Source organism: Pagrus major, chromosome 9, assembly GCF_040436345.1.
Source record: "Pagrus major chromosome 9, Pma_NU_1.0".
In the NCBI taxonomy this organism is placed as follows: domain Eukaryota; kingdom Metazoa; phylum Chordata; class Actinopteri; order Spariformes; family Sparidae; genus Pagrus; species Pagrus major.
In genome coordinates this window covers 9,343,394-9,367,273 of record NC_133223.1, presented here as the reverse complement: position 1 = coordinate 9,367,273, position 23,880 = coordinate 9,343,394, and the positions used below count along the sequence as shown (strand labels likewise).

General features: G+C 39.9%; 1 protein-coding gene across 1 annotated transcript in view; it reads right to left on the bottom strand.

The window, feature by feature from the left end:
* The window catches only part of adcy5 (adenylate cyclase 5), a 97,911-nt gene that overhangs the window by 7,637 nt on the left and 66,394 nt on the right, over positions 1–23,880 (bottom strand). The window contains exons 8-17 of the mRNA XM_073474206.1: positions 20,579–20,716; positions 15,852–15,874; positions 10,624–10,783; positions 8,185–8,282; positions 4,862–4,949; positions 3,436–3,552; positions 3,131–3,292; positions 1,304–1,488; positions 1,180–1,200; positions 719–851 (exon numbers count right to left, since the gene is read on the bottom strand). Coding sequence (XP_073330307.1) covers positions 719–851; positions 1,180–1,200; positions 1,304–1,488; positions 3,131–3,292; positions 3,436–3,552; positions 4,862–4,949; positions 8,185–8,282; positions 10,624–10,783; positions 15,852–15,874; positions 20,579–20,716 — 1,125 coding nt within the window. The remainder of the gene's footprint in view (positions 1–718; positions 852–1,179; positions 1,201–1,303; positions 1,489–3,130; positions 3,293–3,435; positions 3,553–4,861; positions 4,950–8,184; positions 8,283–10,623; positions 10,784–15,851; positions 15,875–20,578; positions 20,717–23,880) is intronic.

Below are 23,880 nucleotides of genomic sequence, written 5' to 3'. Positions count from 1 at the left end.
GTACACCTTGTATTGCTTTTACACATTCTGATGTTATACTGTTTTTGTTGCTATCTATATTCTCTTATATTTATCTCTTCCGCACAAATTCTTGGCTTGGTGCCTTTGTACTTAATTTCTATTACATTCTATGTTTATATTTATGTGTCTTAAATACATATATAGATTCATATGCACCTTATTCCTGCTGTTCTTTACCATTTATTCCTTTTTTGCTTTATACTTTATTGCTTACTTTACTGCTATTACACTCTGTTTGTATTTCTTTATACATTATATTTGCTAATTTACCATTTCTATTGTGGAGCCTCTCAGCCAAAGGATTTCACAAAAGTATACCTGTGCAACCCGAGTGACTATAAACATCTTGAATCTTGAATTTAGTGTACAAATCACGACTACAAGAAAGAAAGTTGTGTAGTGCACAGCAATATGACGACTTTCAAGGTTGTGTATTGTGGCTAAGGCATAGAGGAGTCTCCACTCTTTAAATCAACACCACACACACACAAATTTGTTTCAGTCACTTAAGGGGACCGTGCATTAAGTAATTTTCTTCCCTGGAGACCTACCTTAACCCTAAACCAAGTCGTAACCATCAAATTAAATGATTTACATTGTGGGGACCTGCTTTTTGTCCCTACAATTAAGTAATGCTCTCTCTCACCCACACACACACACACACACACACACACACACACACACCAACCACACTGACCTGCAGCTTCCAGAGGAAGTCGAGCCTGGCTGTGGATTCCACCTGCTGGGCGTGAAGGTAGAGAGCGAGAACGAAGACGGTGATGACCACCGGGGTCATGATCTTCAGAGGAACCTTGGAGTCTACTTCACAGCTGGAGGTCAGCACACACACACACACACACACACACACACACTTTAGGTTTTCAGATGGATAAGCACTAAGCTGCCAACTCATCAAACACAGAGGTGTAACATAAAGTTATACTCTGTGGGTGTGGAGATGGACTTCAAACGCTGTGACAAAAAAACAAAACAAGCTGCCCTCTAAATGGCTTGGCTCATTAGCGTTAGCATCTGTTGCCAGCAGGTCATTACAGTTACATTTGTGTCAGCACAGTGATAATGATGCCGTTAGCTTAATCGGATGACGGAGGTGATGCTTTGGCTCTCTGTGGTAACAGAAGTTGCCATCAGTCTCACCTTGTTCCATTCATGTGCTCGCTGTGTGGGGGGGGAGAGAGAAGAGCCAATCAGAGGTCAGAACATCTGCACACTGTCAAAGATTTCTACAACACACACACACGACAGCGACGAAGTAACTCACAAAACGTTGATGGCGTTGGCCATCACCAGCAGGTCCTGGTTGTCGAAGAGGCTCACTTTGGGCACCTCCAGGATGAGGAGGTAGATGAGCTCGATGAAGAGCATGAGGAAGAGTTTACCGATGCTGCTGATCTGCAGGAAGACGGAGCAGGCCAGCAGGCTCAGCAGCACGCAGGACGAGAAGTACTGAGGGAGAGGACGTTAGGAAAGGTACATTTGTTTTAATGTGTGATAGTCAAAGCGTTTGCTCTGTAACACACAGTTCTGACTGAATGAGTCACATCTGGATGCTTTATAAAACACCCGATAAACCCACAATTTTGACCACTTAACTGTTAATTTAGGCATCACTGTGCAAACCGAATGTTAACATTTATACCTGCAATTACCCTCACTTAGCACTCATTTGTTCTGCTGCTATTCAAATTATTTCACTTGTCAGAAGAATCGCATTGAAATCTTAGAAAAACATAAAATCACAAGTGCTTCACCACTACTACAGCTGTTTATGCCTGACATTTAGACAAAAAAACCCCCTTTGCCTCAGAATTAGACAGCTTGACTGTCAGAATATGCAGCAAATGGAGGCATGATGAAGTGCAAGCTGATTTAATGAACCACTGGACACAGCAGAAAGACACATCTATGATTAGATGACGCAAATGTACGTTAGTGTTCTTGTTCAGTCCTGCTGGCATTTTGTGCTTCTGTGCCAGACCTGCAGCAGCACTTAAGTCTCTTTAGTAAATGAGGCTAAACATTTGAAACAGATTTATTTGATCAACATAGCTAACATTAATTAGCTTTATTGCTTTGGACAATTTGGCTTCTCATCTTAGCTGAACTTTGAAAAAGCCTGATTTTCCACCAACTGCAGTCGATCTGTTTTGGCCCATTTCCCGTACTTGCATATGTTTATGGCACCTTTAAATGTGCTTATTGTAATAAACCATAGAATGAACTAGGGCTGTGTGATCTGACGATTTTAGATCATGATTGTTCTTGAAGCGTCCACAATCTATGTATTCATCTGATCACAGTATTTAATGTCCTCTTACTTCTGTTTGCAAACTTTACAGAACCTCATTGACCATCAGATCCATCAAACAAGCTGAGTGATGCAGCCAACTAGATGTTTAAGCTGATTGGACAAATTGGTTCATGTGGCTCTTCCTTTGATGACACTGTAAATAATCAACGTGAGTTACGGACAGCAACAATGTAAAACATGGTTATTTCAAAGGCGATTCGTCGATCATGACTGCATTTATTTTTGCTTTAAAACAAGCCCTCAAAGGTACTTTTGATCAGAAATCAACTTGTCAGTACAGGACTGTCAAAACAAAACTGGTTTGAAAATGATCTATCAGGCAGATCTCAGTGTGAGATCATTTCAAACCCCAGAGTGTATCCAAGGGCGTTCCCCAAGGATCGGTCCTGGGACCTCTATTGTTCAGTTATTGTCTTCGCTCTCAGGACTTATTTCTACTATCTGTCCCTAAAGTCTGAACTGAAGTTGGAAAAAGGGTATTTAAGTGCGCTGTTCTCTCTGCGTGGAATCAGTTACAAAATTGCCTAAATCTTGAGAAGCTGGTGTCACTAACTGCATTTAAAGTGATTCTAAATGAAGTGGAAGAAAGAACTTCTGGCTGTGGATGTTTTGTATGCTGATTAATGTCCTGATAGTTTATGACTCAGCCGTTATCTGACCAACTTTAATTGTTTGTTTTATGTCTGCATCCGTGTAACTGTGCTGCTGCCACACACACACACACACACACACACACACACACACACACAGAACAAGGCACCCTGCAGGGACGTGTACCTCAGGGAAGCTGCAGACGAGGGCGTCGTCTTCTCCACAGGGGTCGTCCTGTGTGTCCAGGCTGTAGTTGAGTTGGCAGACGTGGCAGATGGTCACACTGTCCATACTGATGTTGAGCTCCATCTTGATGCAGCTCCGCAGATCATGGTTACTGCAGGTAAACTGAACGAGGTCAAAGGTCAGTAAGGACATGTCAGAGTAGAACCAGGCCAATCAGAACTGAAACAAAATGCTCAGTGCTTTGAAAACTGTCACATGAGTAGAAAAGTATTACTATTTGGGGAAATGACAAAATGAGAACTTACAATATTGATGAAAGCAGAAAGAAAGACAATGATGATGGTGAAGACGCCCACCAGGGTGCTGTTCAGTCTGGACTGGACTATCCTTTTAGAAAGAGTCTGCAGGGGGACCGGGAAGAGCTGCAAGCGCGTGAAAAACAGACAGAGCAAAGGAGTGAGTGATGGGTAGAGTAAGAAAAAAGCAGGAGAAGGATTTATTTGATCTACTTTGCTCATTCTTACCTGTAGCCATGAGATAAATACATCACTAAATTCGTAATGCAGATCTGCAGGTCAGTTTCTGAGTTATGAATGGTCACCTTCTGACTCCAAAAATACCCTCTGTCTGTTCAGTCAATGTACAAGTGGAAAAGATTGTTTTTTCAGAAATAGATCCATGACTCATGAGTGAAAACCATCAAAAGCAGCTCCACAAATCTCTTCTGTCCCTCCTGACCTGTCAGCAGGCGCTGAGAGCAGGAAATGGATAGAAAAAAGCCCACTTTGAAAGACGAGCTCTGCCTTTGGCATCATTACCCTTCCTCTTCCTGTCTTAAAGTGTGCTCGGTTACGCACATACAACAAAGACAGAAAAAAACTGTAAAATCCTCTCACATGTTCACAGCCGTTAAAGGGTTAAAGATCTGAGGATGATAAGATAACAGTCTGACAGAGCGAGAAACAGTGAAAAATCAAGGCACAGTCTCACCTGCACGAAAATAGGAAACTCATACTCACTGAAGTGAATGACAGACAGAACATATATGTTCAGAGCCTCATGTTAATGTGACCGCACTGTTAAAGCCAAAACGGCTGTGAACTGAATAGCTGTGTAGCAAACTGTGCCAAGACTTGTTTGTTCATTAACACCTCTAATACCAAAAGCATATTTTCAATCCAGACCTGCAGTGAACAGATCGTCTGTTAGGCAGAGACCAACCGACCGACAGAAACATGACAGACTGAGATACACAAATCCCACATCCAAAGTCGGCTCTGTTCTTTTAGGAGATAGGCTTATCTGATGGGTATTTTTAAATCACAATCTCTTTAAAGTCTCTAAATTGCAGCTTCAAATGGTGACATCTGCACTTTGTATTAAGGAACTGAGTTTAAAAACTCTTGCTAAGAACTTACGCTATGAGGTCAAGAGCAGATTAGGTTTAAATTTCTCGATCACTGACATTATCTGGAAAGTACAGCATCAGACCGCAGCCTGATAAAAGATTTAACTCGCATCTGTCTCTGTGATGTCTGATACTGAAGCTCCGTAAAAAGAAAGAAGAATCAGTCCTGCTCTGTTCTTGATGACATCTGAGACAAATATTCTACAATACTGCAACCTTGTAAAAGATTTTAAAAAATCACCCTTATCTCTCATCACTCAAGGGAAGACGAAGGTATTTGATCTTATTTGCCAATTTCATCCATCACATCAGAGAAGACTCACCCCGAAACAGCAGTACACAGTTGAGATGAACATGACAGCCATCAGGATAATGAGACAGGTGACGAAGAAGCCCATCATCAGATTGGAGCTGCAGACGACACAGTCAGGATGTCATTATATATACCAGGTTTATTTCTGGCTCCATTTAATGGCTTTTCAAATACAGCTGCCTCTCTTTACTTTGTCTTTAACCTTGTGTCGATGGAATATGGAAGTAGGTATTGTGTGTGTGTGAGTGTGGGCATGACAGAGAATGATAACAACAAGAGGAGACCAGCGCAAACAGAGGAGAAAAAGTGTGATTACACTGAAAATGATTCAATAAACAGATTAAACAGTGAGTGGGAGGTGCAGGAGGTGAAGAGACGGAGAAGGACGGACTCCGTAAGGTAAAGACGGGAATTAAAGACGAGAGGGGAGTGGTGTGATGAAAGGATCGAGGAGAAAGGTTAATAAAGAGGCAGGCTAAAGAGGATCAATACTGAGAGATGGGCTGGGAGAATAGTGCGAGCGCAGGAGAGATAAAAAAGGAGAGTGAGGGTTTTCGCCCGGAGACAAAAATCTGCCGGAGCTTTTTGAATCTGGCTGCTGCTCGTCTGCAATTACACCGATTCTGATTTGATATTCTCTTTAAAACTGTATTCAGCTTTTTGCGGTATGAAAATGACTTCTTTATTTCTTTTCACTTTTATAATTCTGGTTGTAGGGCTGAAGATGGGAGAATGTGCAATAGATAGATAGATGGATAGATGCTGTGAGGACTGAAGCAATGTGCAGGATTTGTGAGGCTCCAAAGATTAAAGGCACACACTGATGGTTTGGAAAGATGGGCCACAGCTGGCATGTTAAAGAGCCTGCCATTCATTATTTATGTTAGCCTCACATCAGTCGAAGCACTTTCAAAGAAGACATTGTTTATAAAGGACTAACTATGTATTTAATCAAAAAAATGATGAATGGTTAATTAAGGCGCTTAATTAAAGATTAAAGTCAGACATGTGTTTTTCTTCTTGTTCCTCCAGTCGAATGTCAGAGCCCTACAGTGTGATGATGGAGCTGCAGAGTCTGACACTTCATTTTCTCTGAGCTCATTGAAAAGCAAATTTTTAGAGGCGGGCCTAACACCATGATTTGTGACAACGCAAATAGCGTATAGCGTATAGCTTATAGCCAAAGTGTGATGTGGAAACTTGAAGCCTCCAGTGCACAAACACTGAGAATGGACTTCACGGGGAAGTAGGAGACATCTTGTGTCCAGCAGTTAAAATGTGAAGTGACAAAATATCTGCACAACTTTATATTGGCCCTACAAACAATGTTTGTCTCAATGTCTCACTCTGAGTTTTACCTTCAAATAAAGTGGTCCGGAGAATCAGCTTGTTAACAGCCTGCCTGATTATCTGACTCACAGGAGCGAATTACATGGGTGCTCTACAATCAGCCAGCGGTGAGTAATAAGGAGCACTGAAGAGGATATCATGGGATGACCATGAGGGGAGAGTAGTAATGTCGTCCAATTAAAATAAAAAGAGAACTGGACACAGTGCCACTGAGGTCAGTTATGAGCTACACCTATGTCTGTCCTTATAATTTTACAACTTTTGGGTGTTTCCTGACAGTCCCCTGCAGGTTTTAACTGATGGTTTCGTATGTTTAAAGTTCATCATCTTGTGAACCGACCGTCTGACTAAACTGGCTCTATAGCAACACACAGTTGCACAGTCTATAAATACATTCACATTTCCAGTGTCTCCTTTCTTTGGCCGTTTAATGGCTTCATTTGAAGGACAGGACAGGTGAAGAGTGACAGGAAGCAGGGAGAGAAAGAGAGGGGATGACATGCTGCAGAGGGCCTCAGGCTGCTGCAGTGAGGACATAGTCTCTGTCCAGGGACGCACCCTCGACCAACTGAGCTCCCCACATTTCTGGTGTGTTCTGCGCCATTTCTGTGCCTCTGATCTGGCAACATGTGTTTTTTGGACACTTTTGCAGTAATGTAGCCATGTTACCAGATCTCAAACATGTCTATAGTGAGTATGATGTTTTTAAAACAGTGTTCAAGTGGTCAAAATGACAAAAATAAGTACTAAGCTATTAACCAGAATAATACTTTAATTCATGAGGACAAGACCTCAAATTGATTGTTAAATCAACAACCTTGTAATAAAAGAACTACAACCATACAAAAGGTTGATGCATAGAGCATTAGTAAATAGAATATTTACACTAATTAAGCAATCTGTTATGAAGTTTAAACAAAATTTTCCAAAGTGAGGAGACTTTTAGCAAGAAAAGGTTCATGTGTTGTTATGGTTTATAAACTTCATTGATTCTGGCTCTATTCTGGGGACAATTTCTCGTCTACAGTTGTGCAGCCTGTTTATACAGAAGCCCTAAGGGGAGAGAGATTTTTTTTTTTCTTCTAGTTATCCATTTTCTAAGTCTTATCTAAATTATTTGCTCTCTTGTGTTTATGACATTTGATCTGGTGGTTTTGCCAGAATAATCTGTCTAAGTTCCTTTTTTTTCCATCATTGAAAATATGTGAAATGTTAAAAAAGGTTAATTTTATTTTCTTTGAAGGTAAGGTAGTCTAAGTGTTTGTTTTTTTAATACTCATTTTGACCACAAGAGGCTGAAGTGCACGACTACTCACGTCCTAAATAGGAAAAGCATCCATGTTCTTCCAGGTGAGCTTTGATTCCTCGGTGCACTCTCAACACAAGATGCATCTATTATGTTAACAGGTTATGTAACATCACTGCCACGTCTTTGTTTTTGCTAATCTGCCGTTAGTCTCATGGGTGGAATATTGTATAGTGTGTATTATCAGCAAGTCAGATCAAGGACTAACATTTTATGGCTTCATACGTAGTATTATTCAAATTCTGATATATGAGCATTTTCATGTTACATAACAGTAATGGTCATCATGGTCATAGAAAGATGATCCGTTAAACTTATAACTTTTTTTCCCACCAGATCACAAGTCTTAAACGTAGGAGAGAAAATAATTTAGATCAGATTTAGAAAATGGAACAAAAACTCAGATATTAAATTGTGGTTGTTAAAGTTGTCACTGTCTCCCCTCTGAGATAATACACATTACTGAGAGTAGTGGATGCTGGTGTTAGCATAAAGGGGACACATGGATGATTTCAGCATCTATCTGTGTTAGGCCTGCTGTTGGCTAAATGACAGTGATGACAGAGTATCTGTGAGCAGCCAAAATACTGTCATCCCATTTTTAATTACAAAAATTTGAGTTGGAAATGGGAGCATATTTCAGCGAATCTACTCTCGGCTGTTTCAAAGTGACTCACGCAGGCACAATGACAATCTGGATGAAGCAGATGAAGAGAAAGACGAGGGAGGCGCAGGCCACGTAAGCTCCGAACCTGGAGTCCACCTGTTTGGAGTACTGCAGGAGGGAACAGGAAGAGAAGGAAACAGTGTTAAACATCTGATTATACATTCATCTTCTTTTCTGTACCGCTGAACGCAAACTGAAACATGTGCAAACACCAATTTGCCAAAGAAAAAACAAAAACAAAACACAGCATGTGTCAAAAACCTTTTTTCTCCTTCTCTTCTCTTCTTTATTCTTACTATTCTATCAAGATTCTATCAAGATTTGACTTGACTTGAGACTAGAAAGCAAAAACTTTAACGTCTTAGGTTTTGAGTTGGTAAAGTTCCAGAACAATAAAAAAGTAAATAGGACAAGACAATAGTTTGAATGTTTGATTATTATGTCTCTGCACTGACAGGTCCAGATTCACACAGTGAAATAGATGAGCTGGAGTAAAGCAGCTGTCCTGATAAATCCTGACATCCTGTCTAAACATATTTATTTTAGAAGATAAAAGTTTCATTCTGTTTCCTTTTAAGAGTTTATAACTACAGCTTTTACTTATTAAATGTGCCACAATATTTGTTACAGTGACATTACTGCGTTCATGAAAATGTTTAAAATAACTGAAAGCAGCCTCTCAAATCATAAAATCAGAGTGTGTAGACACATCTTACTGTCTGAATAATGCGTCCTTTAAATATCAGGAAACAGACTGCGCCTTTGACTTCAGACAAGCTTTTTGTTGCTCTATGGCGCTGTCGCTTTGTGCTGCCTCAAGATAGCAATCCTCCATCAGTGTGCCTGACCACACTTCACTGTAAGACCAACACGACCAGGGGTGCACAGGTGGGCACAGGTAGATTTGCTATTTACACAACGTGGGCGCTGGGCGTGAAAATGACAACTGCGTCAGTCTAACACTAGCAATGGAACTTGCGCTGCACTGTGCGCTGCTTTGTGCTGCTTTGTGCCAGGCGTAAGCTTGAATGATACTTGGCTTTTGAGTTTAAAAGCATCACAGCTTTTGAGTAGGATTTTTCAGAAACTGATTATCAGAGAACTGTGACCAGGATACAGCATTTTCAAAAACATTTTATTTACCATGGCCTTGGGGAAATTCAAGGTTTTCACTCTGTTTGTTTTTACACTGAGGTCGACATTTTACAAACTCACAAAACTCAGTGTTTTCTGGTGTAACAAGTTATAAAGTTACCAAAATGATCGATAGCTTTGGATGTCTTTGCATGTCTGTACCATATTTTTTTAGTAGACCAGTTTATTAGGAACTCGCTGCAGATACGGATGCTACATTGTCAGAGCATCCTCACCAGAAAAAATGACCATACGACTGTGAAAGCAGCTTATTACGACCATATTGATTTTCATGTCAGGCAGCGACCTCTAGAGGCTGTAGTAATTATTACAGCAGGAAAGGCAGGGGTCAGGCAAAGTAGGATAGTTCATATTCAGTTTGAAAGTGAAATTCAGCGGTGAGTTATTTTAACTTTCAACATAGTTCAGCTCCGTCTCAAGCAGTACTGAAGTTACACACAAACTGTGACTGTACAACAATGTTCCGCCTGTTGCTGGTACGCTGCAACTATCATGTCGTTTTGGGAGTCACTGGCAGTCGACCTATTCAGTCATTTATTTATGAAGATGTGTTCATAATGTTCCTGTCCAGTAAACAACATGTATCTACATATTTAGTTTTGTGAAATCATTGAAATGAAAAAGTTGAGACATGGTTGAGAAAATTCTCATATGTCTAGGGTCCTACTCAATCATGAATAAAACAACACTGTCCAAGAACTTCACTTTTTAAAAAAAAAAGTCATCTCCATGGTCACCAGACACTCCAGCGTTTATCCAATCATATTGCTGGGCAAAATATGATGAGGTCTGTGACATTATTATTTTGATAAAACTTCCAGGTGGCACAAAAGGAAAGTGTTGAGCGATACGTCATTTCTGTGGAGCAACAAAACGTGGAGTGCCCGACCATAAATCAGTGTTTAAAACAGCTCTGCAGACAGTTCAAAAGTCCCTTTGATCTGCTTTAAGTTTTCACTCCTCACACTTTTACCATGACAGGAGGAAAGAGGTAGAAACTTGAAAAAGTGACAACTGTGACGACCCAAGTTATCCTTTCTTCTCAGCCTGCCCTTCACTGTCTGAAGCAGTTTGCTTCCTCCTTCCTTTAGTGTCCGTCTCCTCCTTTAAAACACAGTTCCTCCCGTTCTGTTATACTTTGCTTTGACTGACTTCCTCAAGGGACAGAAAAGAGCGAGCAGGAGAGAGCTTTTTGCGGGGGGAAGATTGCTTGTCACGGCCAATTACTTGCTGCAATATTAGCAGTGTGTGTCACAGTGTGTGTGTGTGTGTGTGTGTGTGTCTACGTCCTGACCTTTTTCTCCAGGTCAGGCTCTCTGAAGGTGAGCAGGAACTTCTTGACGTGCTCGGAGCGCAGACGGTCGATGCTGCGCGCGTCGATGGCTCTGCCCAGGAACTCATCCACCTCGTCCTCTGGGTTTAGGTTTTCCTGCGTGTTTCTGAAAATGAAATGCCTGAATAACACAAGAAGAGACCGGGTGACATTTACATCTCAGGACAACTGAAAAGGCTCTGCAGCTAAACTTTGTCTGCTCAGTGTCTTGTCAGGAAACTCTCAACACCTGCAACCTTTTCAAAAGCTAGAAAGTACCGCAAATCATCTGTAATCGCTGTGTGGCCACCTTAATAACCCACCCTGAGGTGCAGTAACAATTATCTAATTATTACGCCAAATGAAAAGGGGCAATTGACCTGAAACACCATCACTCCCTCAACTTCTAAAGACTCTGATGAGCTGGGTTCATTTTAGACTAATCACAGAATCTGCAAAGTGTCACTTTGACTGATTGAAGTTCTCCAGCTTCATTGACGAGCACCAAGCAGCTGATGGAGACGGCGTGCTGCTGTGATCGCAGTGATTACGATAATGTGCAAGGCTGTTTCTGTTTTATGTCCTCAAAACGTTCATGCTCCTGAAGGGGAGCCCCAGTGAGGACTGTGTGACGGCACATATGATGTAATGAGAGCTTGATTTATGTTGGATGGGTCATCGGAAGCCATTTTATTTTTGATGTAACACTCAGGGTGGGAAGCTCAAATGCTAGGATAATGTCATGCTGTTGTGTTCCTGGTTGCAAGTTGTCTAAATGTAGGGAATCCGACAGTTGTTTATTTCTTCCTGACAATATATTTGATAACATGTTAGCCAACGTTAGCATTCAACCATTTCCAAGCTAACGTTGCCGTTAAATCACATCCAGCGTGTTTCCCTTACAGATGCTGTGCCTTTGCTATCGTATCTGTAACTTTCAAACAGTATTCTTAGCTTGGAAGTGCTTTAATGCTAATATTAGCTGTTGGCTAACGGGAGGTAACATCTTGTTATACCATGAAATATGGGTCAGTGTCCCACCACATTTTCACAGTCCATTATCTTTACAGTTGAGTGTGATGTCAGAGGAAAATGGCCGCTGTGTGAATACAGTCTATTGCTAATTGTGACTTCACTCAGATGTTTCACTGTGCAGCACAATGTATGTGCAGTTTGACACTAGGGGGTTTCTCTGTGCTTGGCCAGTCAAGAGTGATGTGTGGACGTGAAGGCTCCAGTGAACACACACTGAGAGTGGGCTCCAGTGAAGAAGACATCTTGTGTCCAGCAGTTAAACTTTGATATGAAACCTGCAAAATTTGATTTGGCCACCTGGGAGCAGTGGAAACAAGTTGTGAACTTTTAAGTTGGAAGGACAAACTTATTAGCAAACAGCTGCTCATTTACAGCACAGGGAGCAACATAATCATTGATTTTGAGTCATATTTTTGGCCACCTGCCTAATGTAAGTCCAATATTTACCCCTTGAGGCAATTATCAGCTAGTAGCTATCTGTGTCTGTCTGCTGTTTTCTGTCAAGCAAGTAGTAATCTGTGAGTTTGTAGAGCTTTAAAACGACACTATAAGAGTAATAAGACTGAACCACAGCAGTTAAGTTTTGACTGGCCAGTTATACAATAAGCTGAAACTCGCTCTGTATAGTCGAGGGAAGCTGCACATGTAGGTCAACATTCTCTGTCGGTTCATCAATACAGTTATGTTACCTATCGCATTGTCTTTACATAATTGGATACATTGTTATTATGAAAATATGGATTACAGCTGCTTTGACCATATTTCAATATGCATAGATTTTTTATTTTTCATTTGAGGGAGAAAGAGTTGATAGATGTAATTTTAGGAATTTTTAACAGGGGAATTGTTTATGGAACAACAGAATCAAAGTGTATTTGGTTTGGATGAGGGGAACAAAAATGACTCTGTGGTGCTGCTGCTGTTGGTGAAGTTGTTGTTTTTTAAGATTCTGTGGCAGATGGCGATTCATGCTGGTCTGACCTGCTTGGGGACACTGAGATGAAGTGCTGAAAGCAACAGAAGCCTCAATTTTTCATCAGACTGACCACATTTTTCTACAAACAAAAAATAATAGCTGGGTAAATGTTATAATCAAAAAGACAGTTTATGCATATATAGATAGTGGTTTGAACAGACAGGCTATAATATAAAGCAGCAAAAAGGGCAACATTAATAGCACAAAATCAATAAGCATGATTTTTTTTTTACCTAATCTTTGCCATAAAACACCCCAGACTTCTTAAAGAGGCAGATTGGTTTAAAATCGCTTAGAAAATCTGGGTGATTTTATGCCATCATGGACCCAAAGCAATTGTGTTTCTTGCTGCAGAAGACACTGATCACCACAGTAAATAAGGATCTTTCAGTAAGATAAAGTAAGGAGAAAAATTGGCTATAATATGAGACACAAAATCAGAAATATATTTGGGCAATTAGTGGTGGATAAAAAAAGAAGATGGAAGATAAAAAAGTTGACATTCAGGAAAATTGTTCTGAAATTGGACTGATCTGCTGAAGTGATAGAAATTTGTGAAATGCACTTTGATTTACTGACCTGCAGAAGTTGGGGCAGAAACTAGTTGGAGGTTTCCAGTTTTTTATTCACTGCTTTTTGTAAAATGTAATTATTAAAAGATATTGGGGCAATTTTCATTAAATGCCTGGTAAATGCCGCCTACTTACCATGAAATGTCTGGGCCTGTAAAATAAGTCCTTTATACCATCTCGAGTATTTTTGGAGCTTTTTAAGCCTTTATTATAGAAAGTAGACATGGAGTCTGACTGTCTGCCTCAGGTCATGGGTCTGATATTGGTCAGGGATGATTTTCAGACTCAGTCAAATCTCTAGCTCCTCATAAATGGACTAAAAATGTGACTGCTGACGACAACAGGCCTCTGACTGCACCAGCTGTGCAGACAGATTTGCAAACTAAGCTGTGATATGGTATCTAGTGATGCTTTCTATTCGAGCAGGATAAAAACGCAGCATGTACTTGCTCTCAGCTCCAAAAGCTGTCTGCATAAGAAGCAGGATCTGTGCTGTAGCCCGGAGCAGAGGCTGTCAGCGTGGACGCTGTGTGATGTCAGAACAAACTCACAGATACAGAGGAGGAGGACAACTTCTTCATAAGTGACTGCAGCTTTCTGATCGCTGACAGCCTTTGTGTTAAACATCCCCTCCTCTGTCTGTCTCATGCTCTGGATGAGATGAGTCACTGCACCACTTTATGAACATCTTTACCCGCCAGAGCTGAGACTTAGATGATATCATCTTTGAATTTAGACAATATGACAAAACACTTTGTGAAAAAGCACTCTGAAGACAATAACAAACACTGCTGGACAGGTGCGTCATATCAAGTTGAATGCTAATTAGCAGCAGTTACAAGCTATATAAACTTCCTGACAATCATGACTTTCAGATCTGGGTTTCTATAGCAACATGAGATGACTTAAAGCGCTCCAAAGAGTCACTTTGTGGACAAATATGTAGATGCATCAGGCAGAAAAGCTGCAAGGTCACTGGTGAACATTAGCGGTGTCAAAAACCATGACAACAAATAATGGACACAGAAACTGCAACAATAAGTGATCTCACACCTAAACTAATGACTGGGTGCTGCTCAGGGAAGCTTTAATGACCAACATTTGAATTTTTTTTTGAACGCCCTCAAAAATTTGGCTTCTAATCTTAATAACAAACCCAGATAATCAGACATATATCAAAATCGATGCATAAGTTGTCTGATATGTGTCGATATGAACATTTTTTTTATGGTAATAATGCAGAAAACCATGCTTGGAGTCATTTAAAAAGGATTTAATTCCCAGTGAAGTTTACTATTTGATGTCATGATGTCATTTCAGAAAATTGTAAAATGTTCTGTCTTTGTTACATTTCTTTGTCACAAGTGTTTGATAATTACATTTGACGGATCAATACTCAAAAAGTGAACTAGTATCTGCCAGTATATCGAGATCTGATTTTTTTCGCCTCAATAGCTATACTGGCATCAGACCAAAAACTTGTGTATTGGTCGGGCGCTAATCCTTTTAAAATCGATGGTTTTAATCTTGTTTAACTTCTTTATTTGCTTGCTATTTGTTGTGTCCCATGTATTCTTTTGAAAAGAAGTGTATTGGAACAATGCTGCATGGGGACTCTGCACTAATTAAAATTGATTGACTGATTCTTTCATTGGCTACAAGTTTGTCCAACTAAACCCCTTGTAGAAAACAGACCAACAGGCACAGATGGAAATCTCTGGTGTGAAATACCCAAAACTGTTCTAAATTTGGCAGAAAATAGTGTTTACCACACAATTAACAAGATTACTGGGAAATTAAGGGCGGCTTTAACATTATTCTAAGGGGGTTCAGATGGCCGCTGTGATTCAGATCTCTGTACATCAGTTGTTAACATTATTTTGTCAAGCCCCTGTCTTTTCCTGGAGTGTTGAATGAATTTAAGTATTTCAGGTGAGCTCATAAAAACCCAGCAGACTCAACTTCTGAAAGGGTTCAACCAACTCTGCTACACTTTAATCAGCAAAGACAGGAAATGTTTTTAGAATATGTTTTAAAATGTGTCTGCAGGAACTTTAAAGTTGAACTGAATTGCAGCCGTTTGTCTGATACAGGCCGTATAGCTTCCCCTGTGCTCAGTAACCAGGTGCACCGTGATTTAATGTCACCATCTGTACCTTGTTCATGCTTGTGACCAAATTGGGTGCTTATATCAGCCATAATGTGTTTCCCACTAATGTGTTTGTAGGAGCATTAGTGTGAGCTCACAGCAAACGTGCTTCAGAAGAAAGCAGAGGAGTCAGTCATCGGCTCCCACAGTTCGTACAGTTTAAATACACCGTCAGTGTAATCTGATCTCTGACCTGAGACCTCATTCACTAAAAAATCCCCAGTGACTCAAACGTAACGTAAAAGCCATTCATTCTGACCTTTCAGCAGTCAGTAACAGCGCTAATTACATTTCCTTTCTGGGCTCATGTTTGTTATCGATTTCAAAGTGGCCCATTGATTCTGTTCTTTTTCCAACATCTCTGCCTACAGTGAATAAGACCAGGTCCAACTACATGGCAAAGAGACAGAAAGGTAAAACAGAGAGCAGGCTTAGAGAAAATAAGACTCACTACTGTTGAGATTCAGTCACTACTCACTTGTCTTTGGGGTCTTCAAATCCCTGCAAGACAGAAAACAGAGGAAAAAATACAATTAGCTGGAAATGGCCTCCTCTAGTGTTGAATCAGTCTGACAGCAACACCCACTGTAGGAACTTCACTCTTCACCTGTTTCCACCAGACGGGGCTCACTTTTAAACTTTACACCTTCATTGAAGTGGCTGAGAAATCTTTGGTGAAGGACAACATATTATTATGTTTTAAATATTTGTACATCATAAAGCTTTAATGCTGAACATTTGCTGGTCCCAGCTTCTCTGATATAAAAACTACTGCTTTTCTCTGAATATGTTTGGATTTGTGACTGTTGTCTGGACAAAGAAGTGATCTAAGGATCACTTTCGGCTCTGAAAACTTTTATTTTTTTTACTGACTATCTGAGCGACAATAACAATAACCGCTAAATTATGAACATTAAAAAAAAAACATCACATAAATCTTCCAGCTCATCTGTTGAAAACAAAAGAAATCGGCTCAACATTAACTTCCACAGTTTCACACTTGCAGATAAATTGTTGATCTACAGTAAACACATTCAGTTTACTTAAATAACTAATTAATATGAATTATACAACAATACTCAGTTATAGTTTTGATGGCACTATAACTTCTATTGAACCATTGCTACAAAACATTTTAACATTCTTGATATAAATTGTTTAATCAAAAACTCACTAATCATCCATCTGACTGCACATCAGTTTGTTCAGTTGAACAAAATCATCAAATCAAATGCATCTCTGGAACTGTGATTTTGACTATAACATGCCTTGGAGGCCTGATGATATAATAACGAGCCTGAGCCAAAGAAAATGAAGTAGAACAGGAGGTGTGAAGGAAAAGGTTCCCTGTAGCTGCAAACAAGTGAGCAGGAAATAAAAGTCAAACTGGGCTGAAGATTGGCACCGCTCTGTTACCATCTCACCTATTCTCAGCTCTGCACAGCAAGAAAGAAAGCAAGCAACAAGCAATTATAAAAGGAAGTGAGAGTTTTTCAATCTAGCTCTTGAGATCAGATGAAGGGATAGAAAACGTCAAATAAGACAGAGATGAAAAGCAGAAGTTTCAGAGTTGAGCGGGGACAAATAGGATGAGTCTTACTACTTGTTAGTTGTACTTTTTCCCCTCAAAAAGCACTTGAGTAAGAGTGAAAAGTGAGTCATAGCCAGACAGAAGAGAAACAGACATAGCCTATTTTAAAGTCATAACTCTTTCTGTTCGTTCAGAGAGATGATTGTGGGTTATTATCATCATGCCAACATTTTTTTGATGTATTATTATGTGATCCAAAGATTCAAATTAAATAATTATCAATTACTGCCACTCAGCTCCCTACTTCACTCAGAAGTATAATGTATAGCACACTACTTTTATTGTTATTCCTAGATTTAATTTTTCATAAGCGACTGTGTAGTGATAGATAGATAGATAGATAGATAGATAGATAGATAGATAGATAGATAGATAGATAGATAGATAGATAGATAGATAGATAGATAGATAGATAGATGGATGGACGGACGGACAGACAGATAGATAGATAGATAATGAAACAAGTGAACAGAAAATAGAAATGCATATGAATCTTTTCTTCAATAATTGCTTTATCTTGCTGTATTTTAATAAAATGTGTGTATCACAGTGTGCAGCTGTAATATGAAGGAGTGAAAGATTAAAAATGTGATCAGGACATCACTGCTTCACTGAGCTCTTTCCATCAAGTTGTTATCTTCATACAGAGGCTCTGGAATTGGGGTCTACTGATCCCCTCGGCCTGTGCCCGGCAGGCCTGTTCACTAATCCATCCAAGTCCACTTCCAACTATATTATGAAGTGATCTAATGCATCTCTCTAGCTCCCTCTTCTGGATAAGTACATCACTGAAAATGGAGCATCGCTGGTCCTAATACAAAGTCTGACACTTATTTTCATTATAGATTAATGAATGAATTATTCATCTGAAAAAAATGATGTCTTCTCTTCTCCATCTAACCCAGAGACATTCAGTTTATAGATCATCTATGACAACAAGCAGCTAATTCTTACAGTTGAGAAGCTGGAACCATCAAATATTCGGCTTTTCTCTCAAAGGACGATTATGCGATTATCATGATAGCGGCATTCCTGCTGGTTCCACGCTTCCCTTTCATCTTCTCAACACATGAGAGCAGCTGAAGAAACATTAGTAAAGGAAAGTTCATGTGTACTCCAGGACGCCTCAGAAGTCTTTTACAGTCCACTGCTCAGCTCCATCTGTGTCCGGATACACAGATCAAGAGAGAATATCCTTCCATAACAACACTGTCTACAAAGAGTCTATCTCATGCCCTCTGTGCGTCTTTGACTCATCACTCTCTACAACTCTATCTCTACAACTTTCTTTATCTTCAACGCTCGCCTGGTGATTAATGAGCAGCACGCAGATAGAGAGGGAGAGAGTGATAGGCAGGAAGATGAGGAACTGAGGCAAATGAAGTTGATGTCAGGAGCATTAATGCTTCTGCAAACGTTGGAGGGGCTCATTTAGTCAGGGCGTACTGAACACACAGACACTTTGGTGACACACTGATATTATGCAAACGAAGAAGAAACATCACAGCAGCTGATGTGATGTCAGCAGCAGTAATTGAATGTACTCATCCAGGACGACAGTGGATAAGCCTGTTCCTGGAGGTTTTGGATTACTGGACAGTCTTTGCTGCAGTGTTTCTGCTTTTACTGTAAAAAAAAAAAAGAACAGCTGTAAACCACTTTGTTGTTTTTTTTACCTGACATTTTGTGTTTGGAGTTTCAGTAGGTGGCACTATTTTCTATGTCTGCTCGGTTATATTGGCTGTTGCTAACCACCCACTTGTTGCTGCCTTTCTTCCAATCAGAACTTCTACCACAGCATGTGTCACATAAAAATACACAAACTAATAAGCATATAAAAATAACTGATGTGGCAATCCATGCACACAAATTGTTTAACTGAGCACAAATTAACTGTTTTGTAGATAGAAATGAAAAGTTTTTAAATAGCCTCATGCAGTCTGTAACTGTCATAAAGCCAGTATAAATGTTATAATATCATGTATGCCTGTATGTCACAGCAGTGTTTCCATTAGTCATTATATTGGCTGTAAGTTGAAATGACTTCTCTGGCCTCCTCACATACAGTATAATAAATGCATTAACTATCAAATGGGACTTGCACAGTTTGAAATATACACTGCTCTGCCTGGCTGATTGAAAGTTTATTATCAGCTCTATACAGAACCCATGTTAGGCTCAGTCACCAGGATATTACATGTATGTTAGCACCACTGATAAGTCAGAGTTTGTGGTGAGCAAAACCAGACATTTTCATGGGAAGTTGGGATATCTCAAGTTGTATTTATGAAGACAAAAACAGATATTTTAAGCCAAACCATGATGTTTTGTCTAAACCTAACCAGAGCATAAGCACAGCGCTGTGACAAGAGAGGAATAGAAAATTGTACCTTCACAAACGTAAAGTTGCAACAGAAAGAAACGTACAGTTCGAACAAATCTGTGGTTCCTCAGAAACGTGCTTAACTAGCCTTTTTTCCGGCAATTGGGTTGTGCACGTTATACAGTCTGAAACATTACATTTAGCCAACATTTAACTTACCCTATGAACAAGAGCTTGATCAACAATAGAACGAGCATCCCTCTGAAACAAACGATTTTTCCCACCAATGTTCACTGTAACTATATTTCTGACACAAATCATTAAAGTGGTTCTCAAGTTATTCAGTATTTCAGCTCAATAAAGTTGGTAGACTTGTGTGAGACACATTTAGAAAACAACAGGAAAAACAAAAGATGACCTACTGGAAGAGACTGGAATGGATTTTAACTGGAATGATATAATAATATAATATAATAACAATATTGCAGTGCTGATGATACACAAACATTTTTTTCATAGAATTCTACCTTTAAACTGTGCTTTCCTCAAGGTAGTCTGAGGGTCAAATAACAATTACTATCATTGCAAAACTTATTCAGAAGTGTGCTACGAGCTCACAGTCTTCCCTGTAACAGATTGACTGAGAGCGGTGGGTGGAATGATGATATGAGAATAAACACTGAACAGTTCCCTGTGTGTGTGTGTGTGTGTGTGTGTGTGTGTGTGTATGTGTGTGTGTGTGTGTGTCAGGTGTGGGTGCATCCATTCACTGAGTGAGTCACTCTGTTTGCAGGGTCAGCTGAGCAGAGAGAGCTACAGTACGTAAATTAATGAATCTTTATATGGTTACATCACATTTCAGGCTTTTCCTAAATAATCTAAATCAGCCAGGAGAGGCTGACGTTCAGAGGACGAGGCTCTTTTCCCTCCCGCCTGCTCAACTGGCAGCAGTGGACCCACAATGTGTTGTGCTACTCGCCTCATCGTGGCCGCCCACATGTTGCTGTTGTCTCCCTGAGTGCTCCTGAGAGCTTCTCAGAGGAGAGGTGTGAGAGGCGGAGTGTGTCGTGAAGGGCCATCGCCGCTGCTTATCAGGGCCACAGATCAAAGGATTATGGGTATTAATAAGGTGTTGGCTTCATCGACAAATGAGGGCTGATGAGATACTGACAGGAGACTCACACCTGGCTGTGGCACTCTTACAACAGTGACAGCCATGGTAGCAGCTCAACAGAGCAGAAGGTCCTGACACTTTGAAAACGACAATGAGCACTTTTTAAATCTTCCTCACCATCCGCTTCATCTCCTTGGAGATCTGGTTGCCGCCCATATGGTTGTAGAACGGACGGTCAGTCCAGTGGCCGCTGTTGTGGGTCACAGAATTGGTCCTCTGTCGGTTCATCTTGGCTATCATGGCCTTCTCCTCTTTCTGGAAGAAATGACGATACAGAGAATGATTAAAATGTATTCAGTACATGCTGAGGAACATTTTTTAAATCTTTGGTTCAGACCAATAAACTTTATTTACAGACATTAAATCTTTCTCTTGTTTAGTTCTATGACAACTGGTTCAGCTGACTATTTGGCCTCTAATGGACCAAGATCATTTTTTTCATATTCACCATCGACCTCCAGTGGTGGAAGTTAACTAAGTACAATTACTCAAGCACTCTAGTACACATTTAAGGTTCTTGTACTTTACTTGAATATTAATATTTCGTGCTATTTTGTACTTTTACTTCACTAGATTCGGAAGAAGAAATTGCTTTTTTTACTCAGTTGTAGTTAGTGAATAGCTCTGTGCTTTTAATTTTTTTTAATGCATGATTTTTACATGCAAGTAATTTTATACTGCAGTATTTTTAGTCTTAATTTATGTCATTGGTGTAAATGTGATGACTTTGGGGTAACTGTGACTTGGTTAGATGATACACTCGGAACTCTTTATTGTATAGTATGAACAACAGCCTATATATAAACCATGCATCTCCTCTACAGTATAGGAAAGGTTACACGACTTCAGGATGTTCCAGAGGTTCACACTTTTAAAACCAGGATTAAAAAAAAAAAAAAGCAATTAAAAGTTTGTCTCCACTTAGATGGAAAAAGCTTGAAGCTTCACCAGGATCTTAATTTGGATCATCTGATTTCGTGGCTGATTTTAAAGCAGTAATTGGGTCTACTACTGACAATATCTGTACCTACCATCACAGCTTCACTGAACAGCTGGAACAATCATTGCTCTCTTCTGTTTTACTATCTCCTCACATCTGTACTAAACCCTTTTACATCTTGTTGGATTTTGTATTGCTAATTATCTTGTGTGGCCTGTCCTCTTCCAGGTCACCCTGGTGGAGAGGAGGCTGTGTGGCTCGGGCACCACTTGGCGATGCTTCAATGTTTTTCTTCACTTGAATCGAGGGTCTAAGGACAGAGGATGCTGTACAGATTGTAAAGCCCACTGAGGCAACGTGGTTGTGATTTTGGACTATATAAATAAAATTGATTTGATTTGATTTAAACAATGTGATACAAAAATAGGAAACAGAGAATAGCTGGTAACCCTTTGTATGAAGCCCATGTCTGTAATGCATTGAAACACTTTATCAACATACTTATAACTTATAGTCTGTCTTTACAGGTCGACTTCAGTTACAAACTATTCTAACTCTACTTTACAACTTGTACATTGATCAGTTTATAGAAAACCTGTATAGTGATTGTGTAGTAAGATGCCTCGTGGTGGTGACGCTTAAGTCATGTGACCGTGATGTAGTCTGTTTATAGCCTAACATTAGCTTTCTTTTTCTTTTTTTTTGGCCTTTCATGACATTATTGAAAGGACAGCTTAGGAGTTGACAGGAAACAGGATGAGAGAGGGGGGATGACACACAGCAGAGGGCCAGAGGTTGGACTCGAACCCTGGGTCACTGCAGCAGGGACAAAGCTTCTGTACAGACTGAGCCACCAACATTAGCTTCTATTTACACTTGAAAATCATAAAGTGGTGTTCATCTGTGAAGATTATCTTGATGAACAAAATATGTAAGTATCATAAACTTGTGTTTGTCACAGTGATTATATAAAACCAAGGCAGCAGGAAACAAACATAGATTGCCATATTTCTGTTGTATGTTTGGTGGGAAGACTTTGACAAAAAGCACTGGACGAAGATCTCCTCCCACAGCAGACACCAACGTTAAAGACTCATCACACTGTGAGGAGCAGTAACTAAAAGCATGCACCAGCTTTCATTATGTGTGTATTTTTATGCTCAAGGAAAATAATCAGTTTGGTTGCTGTGTAATAAGATGCTTTCCGGAGTTGTCATCTGTAACTGTTTTATTTCTTACAGATCTGATATTAGAAGAGCACGCTGACTCCAGGATGTTCCTTTTCAAAAGTAAAAAATATAAAAAGTAGCCGAAATAATTAGACCGCACAATCATCCTTCTGTCTCACAGCATGAGCAGCGAAATGAGAGGAGGATATCACTTCACATGACATGCTATCTATAGTCACAGCTTGTGATCCTGCTGGAGGACAAAGACAGCTGATTAGAAACAGTCCAGTCATAAACAAACCGGAGCTCACGCAGCGAGGAACAGATGAACTCATTCCTCTCCCAAACGCAGTTCACAAGGGACCCCATCCCACTTTATAAACACTGATATGTACAATATGGACTGGCTGTGTGTTTTTAAAAAGAGAGCTCCATTAGGAAGAGCACTTTAAATTTTGTTATGATGATTTACCAAAAATGTCTTATCTCGTTTTTAGCTTCAGAATAATTCATCGCCCACACAGAGATAGTCTCAGTGGATTGTTGGTGAGCTGCATTATGTTGTTAATACACATGTAGAAGCAGCCCTCAGCTGCACATTAACACACTGCTTAGTCAATGGTGCCACACGCACATTTGTCACATGGTTAAGGCTCTTTGTCTTCTGGTGATTTCAACAAAAAAATGCACACAGTTCAAAGGCAGCAGACAGTTTTTTACACAGATGTGTCCAATCATCAGAAAGCTGTGGATGCTTTTCAGCACATTGTACAGTAAATCAAAGCCTGCAGTGAAGAGGACAGCAAACTGGAAGAGAGAAATTTAAGAGAAATGTAAAATGCATCTGTTTATGCTGTGAATCAGAGCCTGAGAGATGTTGAAAATCAATAAATGGTGAAACTTCAGAGGGCTTGCACTATAACTGGTATTTCCATTGGCTTTTGTTTGTTTTTTTACCCAGTTTTTACACTACTTGTTAATAATCAGAAAACAGATATCAACATATTCCAGTTTTTTCTTTTCTTTTGTATTTATTAAACTTTTCTTACATTATGACTGCAATAAATGAGCTATTTCAGCCTCTTTTAGCTCACTGTTTTGGTTTTACAGCACATTACAGCAGTCTCTGCTTTCATATGAACTCTGGACAGTATCACACGTGCAGCACACAACAGGAGACAGTCCGTGTCAGACGTGTTCACACATGTCGGAAATACTCCGTGTGGTTTGGGCGACGGGCGGCGCCTGTTGGGACGCTACAGACTTCTCCATAGCAATGACTGGTTTTGCGTTGATATTAATACTACATG